Source organism: Hypomesus nipponensis, chromosome 4, assembly GCF_054491055.1.
Source record: "Hypomesus nipponensis isolate SF chromosome 4, ASM5449105v1, whole genome shotgun sequence".
Classification (NCBI taxonomy): Eukaryota; Metazoa; Chordata; class Actinopteri; order Osmeriformes; family Osmeridae; genus Hypomesus; species Hypomesus nipponensis.
Genome location: NC_140364.1, coordinates 1543155 through 1565849, shown reverse-complemented (window position 1 = coordinate 1565849; position 22695 = coordinate 1543155). Strand labels below are relative to the sequence as shown.

Sequence of the window (22695 nt, the reverse complement as noted above, 5' to 3'; positions counted from 1 at the left end):
TTTTTACATGTGGAAATGGCTACAGCTGTGCGTCAAGCGCACTTAAACCTTTTGAATAAACTACATTATATAATAGGCCTACACATGAAATTAAATTAAATGAATCCATTAAACATTAATCCATACAATTTTCAGACATGCACACGCACGCACACAGCCCACTATTTTGCTATTTCTTACTGTAAATTCTTGAGAAACCGAGTGTGTGTTCGGTAGCCTACTATGTTGCCGATGTGACAAACTAACGATCATAGGTTTAGTTGAAATGAAATAGATTTAATCAATCATTTAGCAAATTGTAGAGGGAATTCGTTCCAATTCGAATTCCATAGCTGGTTGCCATGGGCCAGTTATTGTGCATCCCTTTGTTTTTACTTAACGTAGGAAATAAAGGCACATTCAAATAGCCTAAAAAAATAGAATATACGTATAAGACATGAGAAACGCAATCCTGGCAACAGTTTGATCGACATCAATTTAAGGGAAAATGATAAGCGAGGACCCTTTCAGACCTAAACGACACAATCTGAAGCGGTCCTGGGACGCAGTGGGGCCGTTTCCTCGCTCCATCTGGACTAGTCCCAGTGTTCCCGTGGATGACTATGACCGGATCTGTCGGGAAATATGGGAGAAGGCAAAAAAGTCTAAAGCAGCTATGTGGGACTTTGGGCAAATCCACCGCAAATCCAAAATACAATCAACTGGAAAGTTTGTTGGAGATCCATTTGCCCAGCCGGAGTCGTACAACAACGTCCAGCGCACAGTAGGCCCAGAGGCCACCCTGGATGAATGGTAGGCCTGTAGCTAGCTTTTGCGTAAATTAGCCAATTTCATGTTTTCACTCAATGCAGGGACATGTGACATTTAGCCGAGCTCGCTGGTGCTGAGGACAATTTCACGTGAAATGTTTTTCTTAAAATTCTGGATGAGTTTTATACCTTTCAATAAACCATACGCCACGGTTAACCTATAGGCTTCTACTTATTTATTTGGTCAAGTGTAGGCCTATCTTAAATATTACAAAATAATAGAAGTAAACCACTAGTCAGGTCAGTCTGGATAAGCTAAAACTGTCATTGGACTCTAGACAAAAGAAATGTGTGCGCGCCTTTGCGGAGATTTGTCCTTGCGCATGTCATCGGCGCGACAAACTGTGGCCTCGCATTCGTCTGTCCTAGACCCACGCTAATGGTCCACCATCTGTGTACCGATGGTCCGGGCTTCAATCGCGGCATCGTTTTTTGACTCATCACAGGAGCGTCGCTAGCTCCAGTGCATCGTCTGTTCCGCATAGGGGCTCCGTTAGGTGACGGGCTGGAACTAACGAGAGTCGGTGTCGTAAAATATTCATACCTGGAGACCGGCAGCAGGCCCTATCTCGCACCGGTGAGTGGATAAGGGAAAGGCAGAACAAACAAAGTTGTCTTCCGTATGTGCGTATTTGGTTTAGCTCACCGCGTTGCCTTGGCAGAGATGTGCTGTAGGCTACCCCAGGGATTAGTGTTGGATTGGTTGGGAGAAAGTCTGTGGGGGAGATGGGGGGTGCATGGATATGTGTGAGTGTGGGTCTGTGGTGGAAGGAAGGGGATGTTGATGTCGGATGGTCTTAGGGTGACTGGACGCTGTGTGCTCTCTCGCCTTCTCTCTCTCTCTTCTTTTCCTACCCTTTCTCTCCCTCTTCCCTCCTCACTTTCTCTGTATCTCTTTCTCCCTCCCTCCTTTTCTATCTATCTCTGTCTCCCCCTCCCTCCCCCCTCCCTCCCCCCTTCCCTCCCTCCCTCTCTACCCCCCCCCCCTCTCTCTCCTTCTTTATCTCTATTGTATCTCTCTCTAGGGCAAAGCCTCGCTGCAGTAAAGTGCAGGATGAGATGTCACTCATGGTGCAGAGGGAGTTTTGCACATTGATCTCCCAGGAAGAAGAAGAGGAGGATCTCTACAGCTCTGTCTCTGTCAACACTCAGTTGCCCCACAATGACCAAGACGACACCGTCCCATCTGCGGAGAGCCCTGTGATGGCGATGGAGGTGGACGAACAGGGAGAGGAGGAAGAGGAGGAGGTGTCTCAGGTCAATGTGGACGAGGTGGGTGTTTGGTGATGACTGAGGGGAGTTTAATGCCGCTAAAAAATATTTAATTCTCTCACTATCTGGTGTCAGTTGCAAGGCTATTACTGCTGTTTAATTGATGTATTGTAATTACAATATATTTTATGTGCTTTTATTGAGAGCAACATACAGCACCGGATTTAAACCTTCAACCTCTGGGTCTGCAATCAAACATTCTACCATTGAGCTATACCCATCTCTTTTACTCTGAAAATTACAAGGGAGGGAATGTAAGCGAGAAGTGTCATAGGAGTAGTGTACAGGAATATTCATATTCCAGGTGACAGTGCATTCAACCTGGTGGAAGCCTAGGTTGAATACTGTATTTTAAGATTCAGACCACAAAGTCATCAAACACCGATTTGGATTTCACGAGAACAGTGGATTTCAGTGACTAACAAAACCTGAAATAGCTAAAAGCTCACCGTAGCTGTCACTCTTCAAAACAACCAAATTATGAAAATGTATGTAAAACCAAGTGATTACACAATTGTTCTGTCTTAAATTTAATGAAAGTATACATGATGAGTAGAGCCCAAATTTGGCTAACCTTGCCATTCAATCATAATGCAGTCAGTTAGCCAAAGCTGTATCCATGTCGGTGTCCATATGTAATTTACTTTGCGAAATACGTTAAGGCTCATGGGGAAACAGTTGATGTGTCTCTTCCTTTCTGAACTGCGTGACGTTCTGTACCTCGTCAGGCACACGAGCAGCACAGGAGGAAGATCGAGATGTATCTGAAGAGTATCCTCCACATGGGGCCCAGCCCCGGAGCCCCCCCTGCCCGGCTCAGACGCCAGCCTATTCCTGTCCGTATGGAGCCTCCCAAACGCTGGCCCTGTGGTGCAGTGCCCCACTCCCCATCCCACCCTCCTGCAGCCTCTGCCCCAGCCCCTCCCCCTCGCCCCCCCCTCCCGCTCCCCCTTCATCCCCTCCCACTCCCGCTCCTCCACCCTCGTCCCCCCATCCTGCAGCCCCAGCCCCCACCCATGCTCTTCCCTCCTTGCCCCCCCCTTCCCCCACCTCCCCCGAGCCCTTTCTCCCGATCTTCCTAGAGGACGACTTCTTCCCTCTCCTGGGGCTGCTCTGTGACCCCCGCCCCCCTCCCATTCCTGACCCAGCTAGCGAGGAAGACTTCCCACCTCTCCCTGGCACAGCCAGTAGGATGGATGCCCCCGCTCAGCCCATTTCCACCTTGGCATGGGGTGACAAGCAGTACCCCGCACCCCCCAGCCCCTCTCAGCCCATCATCTCTACTCCTCTGACCTCCATCCAAGAGGTGAGCAGCTTAGCCACGTCCCACAATAAAGCCCCTGCCCTGGCCTCATCCCTGGTGCCCTCTCCACACCCACCGGCCCCTCAGCCAGAGGCCTATGACCTCCTGGCTGACTTCCCAGCTCTCCAGACCCAGGGGAAGGCTTCTCAGCTGGGCTGTATTTTGCCCAAAGCCCTCCATTCCTCCAGCCTTGCTGCCGAGGCGGCCCCGGAGGTTTCCTACAGTGCCCTCTTCAAGGCTGTTGAGGACGAGGGATTGGTGGGCGTGGAAGAGAATAGTGTCACGCCTTGCCCTGGAGGGTACTGGGGAGTGAGGAGGAAGCAGGGCTCCAGGATTGGAGACCAGAAAGGCAGTCGCATTTCCAGGGTGAGCTCCACCCTGACAACCGGGTGTGCCAAGTCACGCCAAGCCAACGTAGAAAAGAAGAGAGGCAAAGCGACGCCGACTACTGCAGGTACAAATCGCTCTGCCATCTCTATCTGGATCTCTGCCTCTCTGTATTTCTGGCTCGCTCCCTCTTTTGTTCTTAGCTCTCTACCCTTCCTTTCTCTCTGTACTGTAATATCTCTCCTCTTTCCCATAATTTCAACTTTCCCTCCCATCTTCATTTGAGAGTTGACATTTGGTGAAAGTCAGAAGGAGTTTGGAAATGGGTGTGTGGCATGACACTTGTTTTGACAAGATGGAGAGGAACATTGTAATACAGACGGGGTCCGTTCTCACACACACACACACACACACACACACATGAACACACACACATGCCCCGTCAGAGCATTCATTATTAATATTGATGACACAGTCACACTCTGCTAATTAAAATCAGGAGCACCTGGCCTGGCCAGAACCGGGGTGGAGTCACACCCTCACTCAGTCTGCCTAATTAATCTCCAAAACACACACAAACATGTTCTCCCTCTGAAAAACACAGTTTTGCTTGCCAACACATGCGGTCTCGCACATATACACATCCTCTCAGATAGCACAGATTAGGATTTCTGCTATAAATACGGAATGCAGACAACGGTTCCTTTTCACCAGAGCATGTCACATATACAGCTGCATTCTTGGTAACAGAAACTATTTTCAGAATTTGGTCTCTTCTACTGTCCCTGCTTCAGACAGACCAGAGTACATCCTTGAGAAATCTGAACGAATGCAGGAGGAGGAGGAGAGGGGAGGAGAATGAAAGGGGAGGGGGGGAGTGGGATCACTCTCTAGCCCCCCTTGTCACCCTGCTGGCCCTGGTGTCTTTACATGTGCAGATGTTCAAGCTCAAAGCCAGGGTCCAACATGGCTGGTGTGGAGCATTACCGTAATCAATGATCGGTGTAGCACCACAATTGGAAACACACACACACACTGATCACTCTCACGCACACACAAACATGCAAATAACCACTCGCATACAAGAAAAACGCACACACACCACACCTTTTTCTGCACTGCATACACTTTCACAAACACCTGCTGAAGCACAGAACCTACATGAACACATTCAGAAACAAACACACCAGACACTTTTGTCTGCACAATGTGTGTGAGTGCACACCCGCTATCTGTTGCGTGGGTGTGTTAACACGGTGGCCCTATGCAGGGACACACTCTCTGGTGTGATTCAGCCTGCAGATTTTCATAATGAAGGATTATTGTGCAACGTTGCAGTAAATTATATGGAGATGTCAGTCTCCCATAACTCTCTACGTGTAAGGGGTATGTGTGTACGTAAGTGCACTTTGTGTGCACGCATGTGTGAATGTGTGTGTGTTGGTGGCATTGACGCACTTTGAGAAATTCCCGCATGAGTTTGTGAAAAGCCACATGGTCCACTGTTGAAACATGTGGCCCGTGCCCACACAGCCGCACACGCTGGTTTTCCTGTAGGCGTGTCACTTCCTGTTTGTATACCCTTCTCCTCTGACTCTGTTTGCCTCTTCTCTGAATCGTGTTAACTAAGTGGATGTCTGTTTCAAGTCCCAGTGATGTGCGTGGGAAGGGATCTCTGGTACTGCGTGCTGGGAATCCAGCCTGTCCCAGCTTAGATATGCATGCACCTCAATGCATGTTGCAATACATACACTAAACAATAGATACATGCATGTTTCATGACAAGGTGCTCAACTACCCAGCTCTCTCCCTTTATGTATCTGTCTTCCTCTCTCTTTATCCCTTTCTCCCTCTCTCTTCCTCTCAAATTCAAAGTCAATTTTGCTTCACTGGCATGAAAGTCTCAATAACAATATTGCCAAAGCATCAAGTTTTAATTAATAAAAATATATAGACATTTCAAGAAAACATTAACAACATTAAGATTATTTGATTATTATTCATACTGTATACAGTATATATATATATATATATATATAATATATATATATATTGTTAAAGTGAACGTTACTTCTTACTGTAAATGTTTTACATTATAGGAGGAGAACCTCACCTGTCTCTTTCTCCCTCTATCTTTCTTTCTTTCCCTCCCTCTCTTTCTCTGGCAGGTACATGTGCAGATGGCACTGGTGCCAACCTGTGCCCGGCCTGGATCGGCACTGCCAGGGATGGCATGAAGAGAGCATTTGCGCCTTGTGACAAAGCCAAACCCTGCTCCCCCCAGGAGATGTCGAATAGTGCCACCCCTGCCACCACTGCCCCAGCCCCAGCCCCAGGCCCTGCAACCCTCCACCGGGCCCCTGCAACCCTCCACCGGGCCCCCGCCACCCTCACCCCCGGCCATGCCACCCCTGCCAAAGGTGAGGTTGAGGCCAGCGTGCCGGGATTCCTTGTGAATGATCTTCTTCACCCCTTTCCATCCCTTCTTCCTCCCGTGAGATCTTGTCATCAGACTTTCTGTTGGTTTCTACTGTTTCATACACTAAAGGAGTGTATGTTTGGGGGGTGGGGTGTTGACATAGCTGTTGGGGGTGTCTTGGAGCATGATTGAACCATTTCTGCCCCAATGCCTTGTTTTACTAACATCTTGTCCACGGGGAGTTGGGTGTTGCATGTGTGTGTCGCAGGATCTTGCTTGGGTTTTTTTTTACCATCATTTGAGATATTTCTAGATTACTCCCTTCCTTTCATTCTCTCTTTCTTTCTGTCTCTATTGGTCTTGCTCCCTCCCTCCCCACTCTGTTAGAATGGTCCATTTAACACAGAGTGGTTTTTTTTCACCCACTCGTCTGGCCGTGTTGCCGTGACAGCACTGTGCTCGGCTCTCTGGGAGACTTGACCTTGTGGCCCTTCCTCTCCTTCCTCCCGGTGTAATGGCTGAAACAGGAAGGCAAAATCCACTGTGGTGGCTGTGAGAAGAGAGGGGGAGAGAGAGACACAGAGAGAGAAAGACAGAGAGAGGGAGAGAGACAGAAAGACAGAGAGAGAGAGAGAGAGAGAGAGAGAGAGAGAGAGAGAGAGAGAGAGAGAGAGAGAGAGAGAGAGAGAGAGAGAGAGAGAGAGAGAGGGAGTAGAAAGGGAGGACATTTACTGTAAAACTCAATTTTTACAACCTTTATTGAGCAGTCAAAACTAGGGAGGAGAGAGGGTGAAAATAAGAAGATATAGAGGGAGAGGATGAGAGAGGAAGGTAAATAAAGTGAGGGATGAACAGAAGTCTTGTGGTGATAATGGAGAACTTTCAAGAGTTGCAGTTTTGGCAGAGAAACAGCTGATGAAAAGGGGCCATAGGTAGGCGTGTGTCTTTGGTACGCTTCTCACACACATGAACTCACAGACACACACTTACGCACACACACACTCTATCACTCGTCAGATAATTGTTCCATCAGCCTGACTGTGGTATTAAAGTTTAACAGTTGAAGGATGCATCAGGAAGGAGGCTGTTTAAGATGCTCTCTTTCCATTCTTTCCACGCTGTCTTCAGGGTCAGGGGTTTTCCAGGGGCTCAGAGACACCACCCATCCATACCCTGGGATCTGTCCTCTTTTCATTTAGTCTTCATGAATCTCATAGTAATTAAGCTTCAGACTGTGTTAGACTGTGCCTCAACCCCTTCCCGAATCCTCCCCTCCCCACAAACACACACACACATATACACACACTTGTTTAACATTGATGTATTCCTCGGTTCCTGTAATCCAATCCTGGCAATTTGATTGGGCCTCTAAGAGAGAGCGGTTAGGAGAATCTGTTTATAGTCTTGTTGGAAGGCCTGGCATGACAAGTCTAGTTTGGTTGGTGATGCCAGTGCATCCATGAGGTGAACAGGAGGAGGAAACAGAGGTGGAGGGCAGGAGTGGAGCAGAAGGAGGGGGAGTGGGAGGAGGGGAAGGGGGAGAAACAGGTGGAGGAGCGGGAGGTGGAGGAGAGGGAGGTGAAGGAAGAGAAGGAGGAAAAGGAGATTGAAGGGAATGAGGAGGAGTAGCAAGAGCGCAGAGAAGAAGGACGTGATATTTGTATTTGTGTTTAGCAGCGTGATTTACAGGGTCTTTACAGATTTGGGTTTTGGGGATCTTGTGGTCAAGAGTGAGTTCTCAGAATGGGTGTAGGTGTGTTTGTGTGCTTGTGTGTGTTTGTGGAAGGGAGGTTGGATGTGTCTGTTTGCATGTGTGTGGGGGATGTAGGGTAGTTGTGTGTGTGTGTGTGTGCGTGTGTGAGGCTGGATAGTTGTGTGTGTGTGTGTGTGTGGGGGGGGGGAGTTGCATGTGTGTTTGTGTGTGTGTGGGAGGAAGGGTGGATGTGTATGTTAGGGACATGGGGGTCCAACACTCCCAACTTTCTCTTTTCTCATACATACTCTGCTAATAAGCCAAACGGGGCTGTTGCTAGGCTACACAGGACTGTTGCTTTGAGACGAGAGGCCTTATTTCTATGGTTGTGTGTGTGTCTTTTGACCATACTGTTTAGAAATGTGCTGCCTTTTGGCCTTTATTAATAAGATGCTTTTCAGTGGAGAGACCCTCCAAAGCAGGGCTCACAGAGGCTGGTGGGATATGTTTGTGTGAGTGTGTGTGAATGTGCGTGTGCATGCGTGTATGTGTGCAGGTGTGTGTGTGTGTGTGTGTGAATGTACATTATGTGTGTGTCTTGAGGAGGGTCATTGCAAACCAAAGTATGAAGAACTCCCAAATCGTGTAACCAAGCAACAAAAAGGCTCCATCAGGATGTCTGTGCATGGGAGGAATGACTTCAAAGTTCTGGGACGTTTCTCCTCCCCTGACTTTCCCAGACAGAGGAGGAAGCCTCTAAACACCCACTAGAGTGATTAGATCTATACTAGTGAGTGGTCTATAGATCTGTAGTCTGAGTGTTGGGACTGGGCCTCCAAGTGTTGGTCTCATCATCAATCTGTTTGTCTTGAATCAAGGACAACTTTCTCTCTCTCTCCCGTTCTCTCTCCTTTGTCACCATCAAGCAGGAGTGTGTGTGCATGTGTGTTGTTATTGTGGCGGAGGGGTTGCCTTTCCATTCACATCTTTATTTAGTTCACCATTACTCAGACTCACGTCACCCTTCTGCTCAGCCCCCTCCTCTTCATCCTAGTCTTCCTCCTTCTTGTCATCCTCTTCCTTTTATTTTTCCTCCTCCTCTCACCTTCCTGCCACTCATCCTCCTCTTCATCTAAGCTCCATCCTCCTCCTTTCTTTCCCCCACCCCACCCCTAACCCTGCCACAGTAATAGCACTGCCCAGATCCTCATTGGCACTTTCTTGGCTTCCAGCTTGTTAAACATTGATTACTGTTCTCACCCTCTCTTTCTCCTCTTCCCTCCTCCTCCCTCTTTCTTTGCTCTTTCTCGCTCTGTCTATTTTCTTTTCTTGTATCTCAGCTTGTGTGCTGTCTTCATCTGGCTCTCTTTTCCCAGTCTGTCTTTATAGCCTCTCTTTGTCTGCTCTGTGTCTGTCTTGGTGTCTATATGTTCTGTAACCAATTTATTGTTTATATATTTTTATGTCATAATTTCCCATCCCACTTCTCTCTCTCTCTCTCTCTCTCTCTCTCTCTCTCTCTCTCTCTCAGGTTGAGCAGTATTGCCAAAGTAGTCCCTATTGACAGGACATTTTAACATATGTATCATAGCATTTGCATTATAACAATAATAATATGGCAGTACAATATAACAGTAGCATAGTAAGATAGTAGTCTCTCTCACTCTCTCCATGTTCCATCCTCACAGCAAAGCGTTCCTCCTGGATTTGCCCCTTGTCTTCCTGCTCTAGAGATAAACCCAGTAGGAAGCTGTGCAGCTCATCCCCGTGAAGGTCTACATCTAACAGGAGGCGACATCCCAACCAATAAATGACTGTCTAAATGTTGGTTGTCCAGTTGTATCTGGCTGGTGAGGGTTGCCTGTTCATATCTAGCTTCATTAAGCTAGATATGGAACTATGGTAAAGGTGTATCAACTGGGCTTTCCAAGCTTCTGCCCTCCAAGCCCCGGTTTGTGTGTTTATTGGTGTGTGTGTGTGTGTGGTGCTGGCATGCCTCACTTTGTGGCTTACTGACAATTGTGTGTGTGTTTGTGTGTACATGTGTGTGTGTGGATGCACAGCATACAAATATCAGATGATATAGATAATATACACAAACATTATTTATTCATTCAAAAATGTATTTACTAAGACCTATCATATTTGTAAATAAGAGGGTGTGTTATTGTATTTGCTATGTGTTTGTTGTGTGTTTTTAGTTAGTTTTTGTGTTGTGTGTGTGTCTGCTTGTCTTTGTGAATGTGTGTGTATATAATTGAATATGGGAAAAAGCGCTTTATTTGTGTGGATGTCACCAGCTGATGGATGCCCCTCATAAGATAGCTACAATCAGAGATCATCTCTCATCCTTCCTCCCACTCATTCCTTTCCCTCTCTCCTCTCGTTTTTCATCCCTTTATCCCACTCTTTCATATCTCTCTCTCTCTCTCTCTCTCTCTCTCTCTCTCTCTCTCTCTCTCTCTCTCTCTCTCTCTCTCTCTCTCTCTCTCTCTCTCTCTCTCTCTCTCTCTCTCTCTCTCTCTCTCTCTCTCTCTCTCTCTCTCTCTCTCTCTCTCTCGCTCTCTCTCGCTCTCTCTCGCTCTCTCTCGCTCTCTCTCGCTCTCTCTCGCTCTCTCTCGCTCTCTCTCTCTCTCCCCTCCCTTTTCATCCCTTACCCCCCCTTCTCTCTCTCTCTCTTCCTCTCTCTCTCCTCATCATCTTCCTCTCCTGTGTGGTGACTGGTCATGAGTGGCTGAGTGTCACAGTGAATTTCATGGCGTTGCGTGCGGCGTTGCATGTGTCTTAATTGCGAGGGAGGCAGGCCGTCTTCAGAGATGAGGCGTGTGACCCGTCTCCCGCGAGCCAGTGAGTGAGCGAGTCTCTATGACAGCTCTGCGTTACAGCTGCATGCCTCCCTCGTCATCTGTAGGCGAGGAAGGAATGCCTCCGTGGTGAGAAGAATATTCTGGAAAGAAGAGGAATGTGAATACGAAAGTGACACAGAGAGAGTAAGGGTATGAGATATCTGAGGTGAGGGAGAGAGTGTGAGGCAGGAACAAAGGAAAAATAAAGTGGGAGAGAGGTAGAAAGGAGGAGGTAGACAAGTAGACCGGTACACAGGGAGGTAGACAGGGAGGGACACAGGTAGACAAGGAGGGAGGGAAAGTATGGCGAGGGGTCAAAGAAAAGCGAGAGAGAATTCATTACTGTATACTGTTACTTGAATCTTACCTGTGCATTATGTGGGATGCGTGTGCGTCTGTGTGTTTTAGTTTAAAAAAACACTTATTGCAATTCATAAAATACCCCTGGGGCCTATTCCATAAAGGCCGTTCAAAAAAGCTAGACTTGAAGTCCTAAACCAGACTTGAATAAGTTTAATTAGTCAAGCGGGGCTTCAGCGGTTCCATAAAGGCCAATTTCAGCTCACGCAGTCCTACTAATTCAAGTCAGATTTACGTAGTCAAGCTAATTGCGCGTGCACCCTATTTTTTAGCCCGAGAAGTAAAACATGGATCATACAATCCACCAAGGCAAAAGCAATGCACACGGCCACATGACTTCTTCCAGAAAGAACGTCCCCTTTAAATCGTGTACAATGACAGCTCCCTCATCCACCGCTTCAATCAATGTAAAATGACACGCCACGATTGACTTTGTGAACGTAAACCTTCTTTGATTAAAAAATACCCTCTAAACTAATCTAAATTGACTTTTTTGACATTGTTTAAAATAAATAGCCTACTATTAATTAAAACATTATCCAGTAGCCTAGTGCTAACTTTAACATGGGTTTTGTGTCGGGGAAATGGGGGGCGGATTTAGGTTTGTTTTGCAATTGTAGGCTACTGTTAACAATTATGTTGCTATGATAATTATACTTGGATAATTTAGATTGAGATGTAGGCCTATGCCTGATGCCTAAACATTTGAAATCACAAACTAACATCCATACATTTAGCGGCTATGGTGCGTAGCCCATCAAAGCATTATTCATCATTGTTTAATGCATTAGGCTAAATGTTGTAGCCTATGTAGGCTATTTACGTTGATATTCTGTCAATGTTGAACTGATAAGAATAAGAAAATGAGAATATACGTGGTAAATCATCGTCTTCCCATTGGGTCAGTGTTACAGGGACGTCTGGTTAAGCACCAAGTCACGCCAAGCATGACAGTTAGTCTGACCCTGACCAGACTAGTTTCGTAGCCTAAGTTGCCATAGTAACCGAGTTCGAACTACGTTGAGCTAGCTTTATGGAACCGAATGAACAAGAAATGAGTCCGACTAACTGACACAAGTCTGGCTTATTCGGTAAACTCACTTTATGGAACAGGTCTCTGGATTACCAATCAGGTTTAGCGGAGGGCCACAGGCCAATAGTGGTCACACAGTAAGGCTAGGGTCTTTATATCAAAGTCTAACCCACACACAATATTAGGAGAATAGTAGGCCCATAGGCACTCAATGACACAGAGGGCCTCATTTACTAACAATACGACCACAGCTTAATCTGCGCCTTTGCCCAACCGCAAATAGCTGACGGTGTATTTCAGCATTTTGCGTGGTATTTATCAAACCAGATCCTCGTCGCAGGGGCGGATCAAGAAGCCTAATATTCATGGGGTGGCAGGAGATTTTGAGGGGTTGCACCACATGGCTAAGGTGTGTGAGATAAAAATGTAAAAACTAAAGGCTGTGCAACATGTATGCATAGTCAGTGAACACTGAAACTAATTTGAGGATTATAGGTCACATAACCAAAATGCTACTGAAGTTTAAATAAATAAATAAAATTATAACGAGATGAAAATGAACAAAATAAAGGCTGTGCAGCATGAATGCATACATTTTCAACAGTTTAACATTATGTTGACGCTCCTAGTTCATGTTGTTGAAAAGCTATTGACCTTTGAAATTTGTAATTTGTTAACGATCCCTAAACATATGCTTTGTTTAGGCAGCCAAAAGCATTGGCTAAGCATCCGGTTGTAACGGTGCTTAACACCGGTTAAAATAACACAATAGCCTACTGGGCGTCCGAATATCTGTTGAATATTGAACTTCAAACTTACTTCACCACGGTCATCTTTGTTGTTGCTTTCCCAAAGCATTCACGAGTTAACATTATTAACCTCAATTCAACAGGAAAAGTAATGTTGCAACTCCGTTAGCCCTGCACTTTTCTAATTAGTCATAGTCATTAATAGATAATTGCTCACCTCATTCCTCCGGTGTGGTCTGCTGTCTGTGCCAACGATTACTTTGTATTACCTTGTATTAAACTGAAAGCCACTTTGGTGGCGGCAGGGCCGTACGCAGGGCCCAAAAAATACTGAGGTCATGAGTCAGAACTAAGCAGGTTCGGGGGCATGCTCCCCCGGAATCTTTATATTATATTTTAAATTACTTTATTTAAATCTGGCCAGTTTCAGAGTCTTAAGGAGCAAAAACATCATCATTATGACTTTTGAATAGGTTTATTTGTTTGTTATCAGAGAACATCACCCAATTATCATGCATTAAACATCTGACTTTTAAAACGTCTACAGTTCTGGTATAGTCTTCTTTTTATAGAACCTGCTCTCCCTCTCTCTTCACTGCTCCTCTTCTTGCTGCTTGGCTTGACACAACCTTTTCCTCCCTATCCCGTTTTCCCTTTAGTGAAGAATATAAACAGTCAGAAACGCCCCATTTTTACCTCAACATTTCAAAAGCTCCACACCGCCCTCAAGGTTTTTTACGATTTCCGACATCTGAATACATGATGTTGAAATGGCATATTGTTTTCATTTCTATCACTAACAAGCCTCTACCCGTAACTCCCATTTAGCCCACCCCCAACCCCATGTAAAAAAAAAAAAAGGAAACTGACCAACTAAGGACTGGATCGGTCAGGCTGCAACGCCAGTCCACCTAGGTGTAGGGCCGGCGGAAAGTTCTCTTGCCACAGCCGGACTTTTAGTTTGACACATGGCCAGTGTCTTTAAGTTCACTCACGGGTGGCCGGGACTTTTAACTCGACGCCCGGTCACCACCGTTGGCATGGGGACGATGCGGCTTCCCCAACCTGGATGACGCCACTCCTCGGAATTCCCGGAAAACGCCTGGAGTTGGATTTTGTGCTGCTTCGGAACCCGTTATCAACAAACAAGCGGTGAGCCCTCAATGGCTAACAATTACCGCAAACCATTTACAATGCAATGGATTATGGAATTCACCGTTCCTTTTGATACGTTTCAGAGCGCAGAACAATGTCTCGTCAGATGTCTCCACTCAGGTCACACTCCTTCGGGGCTCGGACGTTGCAGTCGGCGTTGGACCAGTACGCAGCAGCGATAATAGTGATGAGGATAGTAGCGAGCAACCATGGATCCCGCAGCCCAAGGCCTTGGCTCGATCGTGGAATCCTCTCCCAGGTCCCCCACATCTCGCCGCTGTGTCCTCTTATTTCCACCTCAATTATGTCTCAGCCAATCTGTTCTGCGGCCACCCAACCTCACTGAATGCCTGCAGCCGTGTCTTATTAGTTGGTCCTCGAACGGCAAACTGTGGAATGTCTGTCAATGAGAGAGGATAAAAGAACAGGGCAATAGAAACTCCCAACATTCAACCACAAGTTATACATATACATATTAGTTGTCACGGAGTGCACGGCGACGGTGTGCCGGTATGCGTCACCGGAATTGGGACTAATTAGGACGGCTATATAAGATGTTTCCGACTTTGTTGTGGAAATTTTAGGCTATTCTTGTTTCATGTTAATGGCCGTGTGGTGTCTGACCTTTGTTCTATGAAAGCCTGTTAATTTTCAAGTAAAGACCTTGTGTGCTTTCATCCAAAAGATGCTGACTCCTTGCCTGCTTTATCACATTATTGCTGTCAAATGATTAAAATATTTAATTGCGGTTAATCGCATTAATGTCATATTTAACTTGCGATTAATCACACATTTTTATCTAGGCCTATTCTAAATGTCCATTGATATCTTTTTGTCCCATCATTTTTTCTAATTTTGATGCTCTTATCAACATGGAAAAGTGGATCGGTTGCTTAGAGCAAATGTTTTATTTATTTTTTATTATTGAAAACAACATTGCAATCGCCTGGCTTTGACGAGGGGGCGGAGAAATCGCATCAGATGTGTGCTTGGCCATCAAGTGGTATTTTAGACTGGACGTGCTGCTATGATAGCTCAGTTCACAACGACAAAAACACAAAGATCACTTTGGTCTCAATGGAACCATTTGGCAAATTTTTAAAAGTAAATGTTCCATTCAGAATTTTGTTGGCATTCATTTCGGCGTCTTGCGCTCGCCATCCACTCAAAACGTAACATTAGCCTACTACTCTTTAGCCAGCTCGCAAGCCCAAATAAGTGTGTGCAGCGTGCCTGTTGTTTTGTTTCCAGTGTAGGTAGATCCGTTGTGGTGTTGTTGATTTTCTAACGTCAGTAGGCTAGTTGCTGCAACAGCATGTGAAAATAACTACAACGTTTGATGGCCAAAAAGAACGTTAATCGCGCAGTAAAAAAATATACGCAGTTAATATGGGTTTGCGTTAACGCCGTTAATAACACATTAAACTGACAGCACTAATACATATAAGACATCCCTCATCAAAAACACACAGGGCCCACACGACAGTAGGGTTGCCAACCGTCCCGATTTGTCCGGGACATCCCGATTTATGGGTGATTTTGATTGGTCCCGTCCGGGACAGCTCCAGTCCCGTTTTCCAATCACAGCCTCGCCGGCCGGTATTCATATTCAGTGAACTGCGAACAGGTGCGCGTGTTAGAAGGGAGCGCGAGTGCATGGAAATATTAACGCTAAGGGCCTTGCATCACCAGTGCAGACGAGTGAGACGACCATCAGAAGCTGAAAGCACTCCAGGGGCCTGTAGCCTACTACGAATCAAGATCAACATGCTCTGGATTACTTTCAGTTACCCAGCTACGCGAAGCCTATCGCAGTCACGATAAGCGGTACTACGACGGCAGTTATCAACTTTCTAACTCAACCCAGATCTTTCCAATCTAGAGGCGTGCGCGTTCACATAAAGGGGCGGTGTTTGCATAGTATGTCCAATCGCAAACATGGACAAAACAAGAGCCTCATATTTCACGCAGGAAGAGCAGACATTAATCTTACAAACTTTGTCTACTCCTCCTGCGTGAAATACTGTAATACAAGCATATCAGGAATACAGACATAATACAGGCACAATTCAACAAAGTCACTGCTGCCAAGCTGGCAGAAAATAGCATACGCTGTATGTATACGCGTAAACTACATGACTTATTGAAGATGTGACCATAATTACACGTGTGCATTCCACAACGTTAAACTTTTGATGCTGTATTATTTTAGTTGCAACCCTGCAGTGGCAACCCTGCAGTGGCAAACGATTGTGGGAGCAAATACAAAATAAAACCATAATTCAAAACGGTAAGCCAATACTTGTACATATTTTAAGGCCAACAAGTACAAGGCTGATTTGCCTGAACTAGTCCCTTTTTTAAGATATCTATCAGGGTCACCCCAAGATGAAAGGAGTGGAAGGGGGCATTTCTTCAGACCCTGGTGGCAGCAAGTTGGAAGCCCAGGCATATGTATGTACTACCCAGGCAATGTATTACTGTTCTCTGCAGTGACTGTCGTCCCACTGTGCCATACAGAGGTAACAGTGAAACTAAGTCATACGCCAGTATGTATGCCATATGTGATTGCTGAATATTGATCAAATATACCATTTACTTTCTCAACTGGAGGTCCTAGATAATCAGGAAACTGTGTCTGCCTGCTCATTTTGGGGGTACACTTTTGAGTTGTATTTACCACTTGCAACACAGATGGTGAGAGTGTGTGAACATGTGGCTGTGATTGAAGTCTCTGTGATGACTTACTAATGGTGGTGGTCTCAACACAAGACACAAGTCCTTAAATTGCTCATTTCAAATATGACTCAATTGATTATATTGCTATGGTGTTAAACTCAGCAGGAAGAGGAATGTCTTCCTCCCCCTGAGCCTAGGGCCTCCACTTCAAAGCCAAGACAAAGACACAAGGTATAAGCAATGAACCTTGTACTAGTCAAATGGACACCTTCAACTTTGACCAAGTGTGCCTTGGAAAGGGACAATGTTCTTTTGTTTCAGGTTGGAGCAGACAATATGAGGGGCCCTGTATAAAAGAACCCTGGAGCTTGATTATAAGAGGCTTTTAATAAAAAAAAACAAGGCTGGAGACAGAAAAACTGGACTATGAGAAGAGATAGTAATTGACTGAATGAATGACACTAAACTTAGTTAAACTTACATTTTTCTGTGTTCCTAGGGAAGGGAGAACACATGAGGATGTATTTGTTAAACTTTGTTTTACATTTTGGTATTTTTAATACCTTTTTGTGGCTTTCTTGTTGTGCCTTTTGAATATTGGGGGTTTTCACCACTTATTTCTTTCAATGTCCTATTTATTATTTTAGAAAATGCTATAAAAGTGAACAAAACATCAAAATTCAATGTAAGTAGTGAAATGATCATTTATGTATCACTTGTGAAGATCTTTGTATAGATACCCATTGTTCTTTTTGTTTGAAAGGTTTTGATTGGGAAAAAATTAAAAATTCTGATATGGAAATGATTAGAAAATGGCCCAAAGCAACCCAAGGACAACAGAATGGGTTAAGGGGAGACACCCCAGTGAATAGGGATAATATATCAACATGAAACCTCCCCAGTTGATAACTAATAGTAGGCTAGGTCAAATATTGTTTTCATTACCAGTTTCCTGTAAATGTATGAGCAAATGAGCAAATGTTTTTAAGTTGTAAAATATGATATCATTTGCATACATTTCCAGAACGGAAATCAGAACATTGAGTGAAAAACCTTGTTTCATTTTGTCAACATATTAGAGTCCAAAGTTTTTACAAAGGGCACTTTGGAAATCTCTTTTTCATCACTACATTAATCAGAATATGGTGGCAACTGTCATTAAAGAAAATCCGTTGCAAATTGCGCAGCAGACCGTGTTCTTGCTCAGGTTCTCTGCATCACCCACACTTTAAAAGTACCCATAGCGAAATAACGAAACGCTATGCATACAGTCTGTGGGACTGAGTGCACAGCTTCAATGTGGCGCATTGGCAACATACGGCTCAAGAAGCTGGCAATGTACGTAATTCCCTCTGCTAAGAACCTATATCTTTCAGAAAGATACTCATGAGGGAATGCGAAAGGGTTTTGTCAGTATCTAAATGTTCTGTTTCTTCTGAGCGCACCTCTGACTATCCGCGCACGAACGGTGACGACATTGTCAAGAATTAGTTAATGGGCGGGGTTTTCATACCCGTTGATCTGTGATCTCCAACTTAACCTGCTCCCGACCAGGTTAGCCGTTCAGCATATGTTACTGTCACAGGTGGGGGCGCTGGTGCCTCCACTTAGTCTACTCTTACTCTGAGGAGCAAAACGTATTTCCCACTCCAAAGATGCCAAAACTCTGAGAAACGAGGTATAAAATGTATTAGGTTTATTGGTAAAAAAAGAAGAAAAGGAAGTCCTTGACGTTGATCGCCTCAAGAGGCTCTGGCAGGAGGTAAGGTAGCCTGGTTCAACTGGTGGCCGCTGAAACTGGCCTCCTCCAGAAGGGGGAAGGGGGGGGGGGGTTATCCGGAGACTGTAGGAATCGTCCGATTGATTATTCTGCGCACACTGGACGTAATCCTATCGCCCACCCGGGACTGCAGGGTGCTCCAACTAGTGCATGAACGGCAAAATCAGTGGAAAAAAACTGTGGAACATGGGCACACCACACAACAAACTCACGTGTGCAAGCGTAACACAACTGTTGATAAAACCTCAAACTCAGGTGTATAATTAGGCCGAGCAGTCCGGGCAGCATGTTCCACAAGCTTGACTGCCTATAGAATTCACGGTACTCAGCTTCGGCGAAAGTCCGTCTCCGTGCGCGCTGTGTTGCAGTCCCTTGCTTCCCCAGTCCTCTCTCCGCTTCCAGTCCTCTCTCCGCTTCCAGTTTCAGTTCTCCTTCCAGTCCCCAACGCCGCTGGACTGACGGTGATCTAAGTTTAAAAACCCTCCCAATCCCCCGGTTAATTGCAGCTAGCTGGGTGCTTCCCTGCTGCACACCTGCAGCTAGTTGGTTTAATAAGGTACTGAATGTGGTCTCCGTGACATTACCATGGCGATCTACCCCGGTAACAAGTGATCCACCGTCGTAGTAGGCCTACAGAAAACCCTGGGTTGAACCTGAAGTTACCTCGCTAACGCCAAATCTTGATTCGTAGTACAGGCCCCTGACTCGGAGTCTCACCTGACTGATTTTGGTGAATGATGGTTTCAATCATTTGTATATTTTCTGGTAGGCTATATCTAAGTTCTAAGTTACCCAGGAGCTCTGTTGACAGACTTGAGACGTATGATGGAAAGTGAAAGAAATATGCTGCTCCGTCTTTATAATTTATTTATAAGTTAGTGTAACTGTTTTTTGTATGACAGTTTTTTTTAAACCTCAAAACAAGTGTCAGTCTCTCAGCTGATTGCGTGCATGTAAACAGAGCAGCGTTGCGGGAGGGAGTGACAGTAGTGGCGTAACCACGACAACGATTCTCATGTATCCGTGTTAGTGTGGACGGCAAACATTTGGACAATGATGTGAAAACGCTAGTGTGGACGGGGATCGTTTTCAATTCGAATACGCGTATTTGTATTTACCCGGGCTAGTGTGGACGGGTATGGAAGATTATAGGGGCCAAAACTAAATAAATAAATACTTGGATAAATAAATAATTAGCCTATATAACACAAAGCTTGAATAAATGACACAAAATATATAAATGTTACATGTATTTGTGTGTAGGCCTATATATATATATATGTTTACGTTTTCATGTGTTTACATGTATTTATTTATACTTACATTTATTTATTTATACTTACATTTATTTATTTATACTTACATTTATTTATCCTTACATTTACATTTACATTTAGGTACATTTATCCACGGCGTAACTTGCACACAGCAAAATAAATCTGTTGTCTCACGTCACCAAGTCAGGGGGCGGGTTAAAGCCTCTGATTGGTGAATGAAAAGTATTACACACCAGGCAGACTCCACCAGTCGATCAAGCTCTCTTCAATCTAGAGGGATCTCTCTACAGCTGCTAGGGGTGTGCGACACTGTACGATGTGGTATAGATCCGATACCAAGGAGTAAATACAGGGCTAGTATTGCCAATATACTTTTGGCTTAGAAAATCAGTGTATCTACTTTCGTGTCGGGGAAAGCAATGCCTCAAAATTGATTAAGTGAATGCATCATCAATATGAATATTTGAATGAACATTTAAAATGTTTCCTTTAATGAATTGTTCATGATTATGATCATAATAAAACACAGGACAACGAGTTTTGTCAAAAATACAAATGTGTACCGCTGAGTCGTGTTACTGCACATACACGGCAACAACTCAGCCTAGCAGGGGAGGGGCAAAGTGAGTTCGAGCGAAGTTAGACGGTGTTTGCACAACCACTCTGGTGAAAAGGGAGTTGTGTACTCAATGTGGAATTGAAACTTAAGTATCGATCTTATCACACTATCAATCAGGCTATTGATACCAACGTTGGTTGGTCGGTCTTGAGATCTATTTGCCCACCCCTATGCTGTATCATCTCGCAGAGGATCGTGAACACATTTTCATTGACGTCTGTGTCAGTTAGGGTCAATATTATTGCTATAATTTCAGCAAAGCTCTCAATATGATGTAAAAAATAAGTGAATTGGCAGGTGCCTCAATCTCTTCAGCTACCGCCAACTTTTCGACCACTGTAGCATTCAGTATTTCATTCATTGAATCCGCACAAGGTGCTGCCATCTTGGATTCAGCGATGCAAACGGCGCCCTGTTCGGCCCCTCCCGCTTTTTCACGTCAGTTTGGTTGACTTGTGTGAATCGTGCAGATCCGAAGAGTTTTTTTTTAAGGGGGGGGGGGGGGGGGGGGGCGCTGATTATAATTGCACCAACAGTAATTCTGGATTGCCTCCACCAAACAAGTAAATAGGAAATAAGCAAATCAGCAGTATGTGCGCAAGCCTGCTCGTGTGTCTTATTGCTGCGTATCTTTTACTGTCTATGGCGAGGTGGCTCAATAGGCAGATCCGGACCTAGACGCAATACAAGCAAGTTTTCATTGGTGCGTGTCCAATCTGATTCTGAACGAACTCGTCTTCGAGATGAACGTGTTCTAACACATCCAAAATGTTAACACAATAGTAAATATTTGACCATACATTTTTTTTGACATTTTAGGGCACATGTGTCAAACTCCGGTCCTCGAGGGCCGCTGTCCTGCATGTTTTAGATGTTTCCCTGCTCGAACACACCTGATTCAATTAAATGGGTTGTTATAACGACCATTCATTAGAATCAGGTGAGCTGGATCAGGGAAACATCTAAAACATGCAGGACAGCGGCCCTCGAGGACCGGAGTTTGACACCCCTGTTTTAGGGGAAGCCGAGTTTCCCTTGCAGTCTTAAAGAAATCGCCTACTGTCATGGATTTTATTGGGAAGGTGACCATACACAGCTTGTGGCAAGTAGAATAAACTACCTCTCAAAAGTGAGACCCTACAGGCCTTGTCCTCCATTAATCCTGTGGTGAGGGGCCATTCCCAGGCTACTCAGCTGAAGGAGTTGGCTTGGATCATCAACATTTAGTGCCCTTAGGTGGTCAGGAAGAAGAGGAAGGAGTAAAACCAGAAGAAGTGCTAGATAGTTTAATAAGAGTTTATGTATCGGAATAAAAAATGAAATAGAATATTCCAAATAAGTGTTGGTGTATTTTGATCTTCAGAATGTCATTTTACTCAATTTGCATGTAGGGGTGGGCCAGGGATGTCAGGGGGTTGGTGGCAAAGTAAGGATATGGATATTTGGTGCGGGGCGAGGGCTGAAATTATTTCTCTCTTTTTTGACCATACATGTGTTTGCATCCCTGTTGGATTAGTCAAAAGCAGTCGAATCAAGTTGAACCACCAATCAGAGGCTTTAACTGGCCCCCTGACTTGGTGACGTGAGACAACAGATTTATTTTGCTGTGTGCAAGTTACGCCGTGGATAAATGTAAATGTAAGTATAAATAAATAAATGTAAGTATAAATAATTAAATGTAAGTATAAATAAATACATGTAAACACATGAAAACGTAAACATATATATATATATATATATATATATATATATATACACACAAATACATGTAACATTTATATATTTTGTGTCATTTATTTAAGCTTTGTGTCATATAATTATTATTTATCCAAGTATTTATTTATTTAGTTTTGGCCCCTATAATCCTCCATAGACGGGGCCTTAGCTAACGTTAGCTTGATGAATTGAGTCATTGAACAAAGGAGGAGAGAACGCAACGTTAGCCAGCTAGCTAAAGCTCCGGTGGAAAATTCCAAATGAACATATGCAGCCCTTACAGTAGTGCCGCTTACACACAACAGTGACACTGACAGATCGAAAGCTAATTTGAGACAATATAAAGATTGAAAACCAGGCTAAGAAACGTAAACGTAATTACCTTCACTAGACAACGTTTTACCAATTGGACAAATGGCTATGTTTGTTTGTTTCAAGCTCCAAAAACTATTTTTTGCTGAAATCAGCCCCAAAAATTCCATGAATATAACCATGGAAGTCCCTAACTAGCATCACATCAGGCACAGAATTTGCATACATTAGCAGGGGGGGGGGTGGGGGGGAGAGAGAGTGTCCCGCATTTGGGGTTGAGGAAGTTGGCAACCATACACGACATGCACACATGTACTACACACTCACACACAGTCACTCATACACA

At 44.7% G+C, this 22695-nt stretch overlaps 1 protein-coding gene and 1 long non-coding RNA gene across 2 annotated transcripts; one reads left to right on the top strand and one right to left on the bottom strand.

The window, feature by feature from the left end:
* The first annotated feature begins 487 nt into the window (after positions 1–487).
* Positions 488–9834, top strand: LOC146294943 (uncharacterized). Its single transcript, XM_084695935.1, has 6 exons — positions 488–792; positions 1835–2081; positions 2810–2951; positions 3083–3838; positions 5880–6131; positions 9512–9834. The coding sequence occupies exons 1-6, from the start codon at positions 488–490 to the stop codon at positions 9592–9594; spliced, it is 1785 nt and encodes a 594-aa protein (XP_084552061.1). The 3' UTR covers positions 9595–9834.
* An 8492-nt stretch (positions 9835–18326) lies between these two features.
* On the bottom strand, positions 18327–19601 carry LOC146294942 (uncharacterized). Its single transcript, XR_014753319.1, has 2 exons — positions 19010–19601; positions 18327–18891 (listed from the first exon to the last, which is right to left on the bottom strand). It is a non-coding gene; the product is annotated as an uncharacterized LOC146294942 (long non-coding RNA).
* Positions 19602–22695: the final 3094 nt, after the last annotated feature.